This window comes from Nematolebias whitei, chromosome 15 (assembly GCF_014905685.2).
Source record: "Nematolebias whitei isolate Nwh7 chromosome 15, NemWhi1, whole genome shotgun sequence".
Classification (NCBI taxonomy): domain Eukaryota; kingdom Metazoa; phylum Chordata; class Actinopteri; order Cyprinodontiformes; family Rivulidae; genus Nematolebias; species Nematolebias whitei.
The window spans coordinates 46,769,729-46,773,829 of NC_056512.1; the positions used below are offsets into that span (position 1 = coordinate 46,769,729).

General features: G+C 37.8%; 1 protein-coding gene across 1 annotated transcript; it reads right to left on the bottom strand.

The window, feature by feature from the left end:
• Positions 1–276: 276 nt before the first annotated feature.
• On the bottom strand, positions 277–3,125 carry LOC119421254 (AN1-type zinc finger protein 2A). The gene is made up of 6 exons (XM_037688631.1): positions 2,943–3,125; positions 2,323–2,440; positions 2,143–2,237; positions 732–863; positions 502–653; positions 277–394 (listed from the first exon to the last, which is right to left on the bottom strand). Exons 2-6 carry the CDS (start codon positions 2,375–2,377, stop codon positions 277–279), a joined length of 552 nt encoding a protein of 183 aa, XP_037544559.1. The 5' UTR covers positions 2,378–2,440; positions 2,943–3,125.
• Between the last annotated feature and the right edge of the window lie 976 nt (positions 3,126–4,101).

The window sequence follows — 4,101 nt, forward strand, 5'->3', positions numbered from 1 at the left end:
ATACATGAATGTTTCTGTTAATTATTTTATACATGAATGTTTCTGTTCAGTCCCTGAGACGACTTCTGTTGTGACTTGGAACTTTAGAAATAAACTGAATTGAATTGGAAACACTATCTGGTGGAAAAAGATCAAACAGATCCCAAACCTTTGAAAACAGTTTACAGAAAATTGCCAAACTAAACTTATTTTACTTTCCCTTATTTTATTTCCTCACAACTTTACATTTTTAAGAAGAATAATGTATCATAAATAGCTTGTGCAGCACCAAAGTGTTCAAATCTGTAAAAGTGTGATGGAGTCAGAGCGAAACGAAGCAGTGATGACGTCATTGGTCACGTGACGGTGGTGTTCTGATACAAGCTCCCTCGACACGGCGTTATGAATCACTCTGCTTCAGGAAGAATGACACAAGCTCCGCAGCCCCGTATCTTTCGCCCGTCACTACCCAACAGGCCTATTGTGGTTTGCAGATGAAGGAAGAGCAGAATGTGCACCCACCCAGATTTGGACAGAGGTTTCCCACCAGTCTTACAATCATGGTCTAACGGGTGTCGATGCTTAAGACAGTAGTTTAAATGACACTGGTCGCAGGCGACTCGGATCATTTCCTTTTGTTTACAGCCACCTTTAGAACATTTGTTTGTGAAGATCTAGAAAGAAAACAACAAGTGAGTATTTCTTTTATTATTCCGAGTCACAAGAAGTGAAAAATATACGTCTATACTGACCTTTCTTTTTCGTTGTGCAGGGTCTGATTTGCAGTCACGGTCAATGTGTTCACCAACTTTAATGTCTGGCATTTCTCCTCTCTTAATGGGAATCGGGATGTTACATAATGGGCATACTGGGACCTGGATATCCTACAAAAAATTGGATAAGACAAGAATCATGTTATTTAACTGGGGGAAAATAACTGATCTGCATAAAGCAAGAACAATGGTGTGTACACAACACTTAACACACACACACACACACACACACACAATACTATCACAGCAAAAAACAAACTCAATTAAAGACATTAAAGTCTTGTTCTTTGAGCTGCCACAGCAGCTCGACTGCCTCCAGCTCACCAATAACATTCTCCTCTGTCACACAGTTCTTCTTCATTAAATCCATAAAGCTCGTCCTGCCACCTTTCTCTTTTTCTTCTTGCTGGCAGCTCCTTGTTCAACTCTTTGTTTCATACATTTACCATCTCTGCTCTACACCTAAGCTTTGACTCTCTAGTAGCCATGGGCTCGACTCCAGCCAAGTCTGTGCAGCTTCACGTTCTTTCCATTTAGTGGACGCACCCACTTTCAGCTCGCTTCTTAACCGAGATTCCACGAGAACAAAATGGAGCTCAATATTTAATGTGGGCAGACTACAGGCCATTGATTGGCCGAGATCACAAGAGGGTAACAAGAAACCAAACATTTTTTTAAATGTCAAAACTGCAGCATTCGTTGTTTTTTTATTTACTTTGTCATTTTTCTAATGCATCAATTCAAATGGCAACACTGTGGTAAAATGAGAAGGTGCAGAGGTTTCCTTGCTTTTTGGCCAATTGCAGAATTGAGGTGGGTCTCCGACTGTTGGAGGGAAGGTGGCCTCGGCTCAGCATCTTTGGAAATGGTGCCAGAGAACTTATTTCTCCAACAGTGTTAAGTTTCAGGCTACGACGCCATGATATCCATCACTGACGCCCACATTGAGGCGGCACTCACTTATATGAAAAACTACAGATACTTTGTGAACATGAGTCGGGTTAAATTAGGGTGAAGCGAGTTGTGCTGAGACTGGACAAGGAAAAACAACTTAACTTTGTCTCTAAACCACTCAGCCTGAGCTCTTCCTCTGATATACTGATTTCTAATCAAACTGTCCATTTTAGCAAGTCCTAATGAAAAAAGGTTGGGGGGGGTCAGAGATTAGTAAAGTGTGTGTGTAAGGAAGGGTATGAAAAACCGTTGGATTAATGCATTTACCAAGAATCAAAACCCATTACTCATTATTACACGTTTACATGTCCCGGTACACACATTTATTTTTCCAGGTTTGATTTAAATACAAATTAAATGATTAAATATGTTTAAAAGGGTGGCTACAAAAGAGACCTATCCATTTTAAATTCTTTAGACATTTGCAATCACTTACCTTTTTGTAAAATGATGTACATTTATGATTTGCATAGGTTATGTGATCCTTACAGAAAATCTCTTTGCAGGCATCACATCTCATTGGAAGAAAATCTGCAAACATTGTTGAAGGGTTAGCAAAGTAAAAAAATACCCCAGAATTTGTTTTACATATTTATTAATTTCATAATTTACTCACCTAGTCGTTTGCATGTTTTCTCAGAACAGTGCTCTCCCAAGTCTGGAAACTCCATTTCTGCCAACTACACTGAAGTGACAGGATTTTTATTTTTCCAACCAGGACAACACACCAACACCTTAGTGCAGGTAAAAAGGGTTTCATTTATTCTACAGGTAAAAAGTTAAATGAGCTGTCAGCAAAGAAGTTACGTTGAGTCACGTGACCCCAGGATCCACAAACAATGAGTTTGCTCGTTAGCAAGCTGGCTAAGCTAGCTAACCCGATGAGATTAACAACGGATCGATTATGTAATCAATAACAGCTCACGTCGTCGATCGTAAAGACAAGCAGTAGGGAAGACTCTGACACATCATTATAATGTCAAGCTTAATTGATAGACTATACCTAAAAGTTATTGATGACTCAAAAACGAAGCTGAGCTAAACCGAATTTACCTTCACTCGAATGAGAAAAATACTTGGACATTAGTGATTCCGCTCTAAATCGCCAGAACAAACACATTAAACGAATGTAATAAGAAAATCAATTTGTTTATCAGTCGATTTTCTGACTGGTAGCTTTGCTATGCTAACACAAGATGAACGGCTAATCTTCAATTAGTTAAAAATTTAACCTACCTGCTCCGACTTTCTTCTTAGATTTTCTTTAATAGGATGTAAAAAAATCGACGTTCTTCTAAATTATCTGTAAAGTCACTTTTCGTTCGTTTCGGTCTATCCTCTCCCCACCGACAAGCCGTCTGTTAGCCGCCGCCACAGCCCTATAAAGAGAGAGTTGCGACACTTCCGTAGACAGAATGCAATGCGGAAGTCACGTGGGTCATGCAGCGGCAAATAGTTTACCTCCGCCTACGTCATGATGTCGCTGACGTCATACATCACGACTCATCATGACTGGTGTGGTTTTGTGGAAAGACACAGGTAAACTCTAGAAAGATCTTTACACCATGAAGAATTACTGTATGCAATCTCAACCAATATTACTTTTAGGATGAGTTTAAAGTAAAAATGAAATTATTTTAGCTAACTTAATAAACTGCTGATGTTTTTCAATTGTTTTCAAATAAATCGATGACCTACATTTTGTATGTTATGTGGCTTATCCAAAACAATGTAATATTGTGAAGAATAAGAAGTAAATGTATTAAATATTGTGTTTAAGACTTGGTCAAAAAGTGTATCTATGGGCATAGTAGAGAGCTGCAATTTATTTTATTTACAAGTCCAGACACACAGGTGGAAGCACACAACAAATTCAGTCAAAATAAACGAGTTAACTAATTTAAAAGAATTACTGGAGGCCATAATAATTAGCAGTCCATCATGTTTTGACCATGTTAATTATTTTTAATGGCTGAGTTCAAAATAATTATATCAACCATAATTGAAAGTGAGATAACATAACAGTATTAATGGGACCTTGCATTGAATGTTTTTTTTTTTAATTAATGGGGTCATTAACATATGTTTTGCTGAAAAAAGCAGCAACAACAAACAAACAAACAAAAAGAAAAACCCCAGATAAATAATCCTGGCAATCACATTTGTCAAAAGGGTAAGTTTTTTTAAATTATTATTATTACCACTTAATTATTTTACTTATGTAAGTGAATAAATATTTTCACCCTACTTGTATTTCCAGTGTTATCAGGCTGCTGCTCCTTTTCAACAGAAGTCCAGCTAATAGTTTTTAACAAGCTTTCATCTTCTAAGTCGTTTTTAGCAGGTACCAACTGTTCCATCCATCCATCCATCCATCCATCCATCCATCCATCCA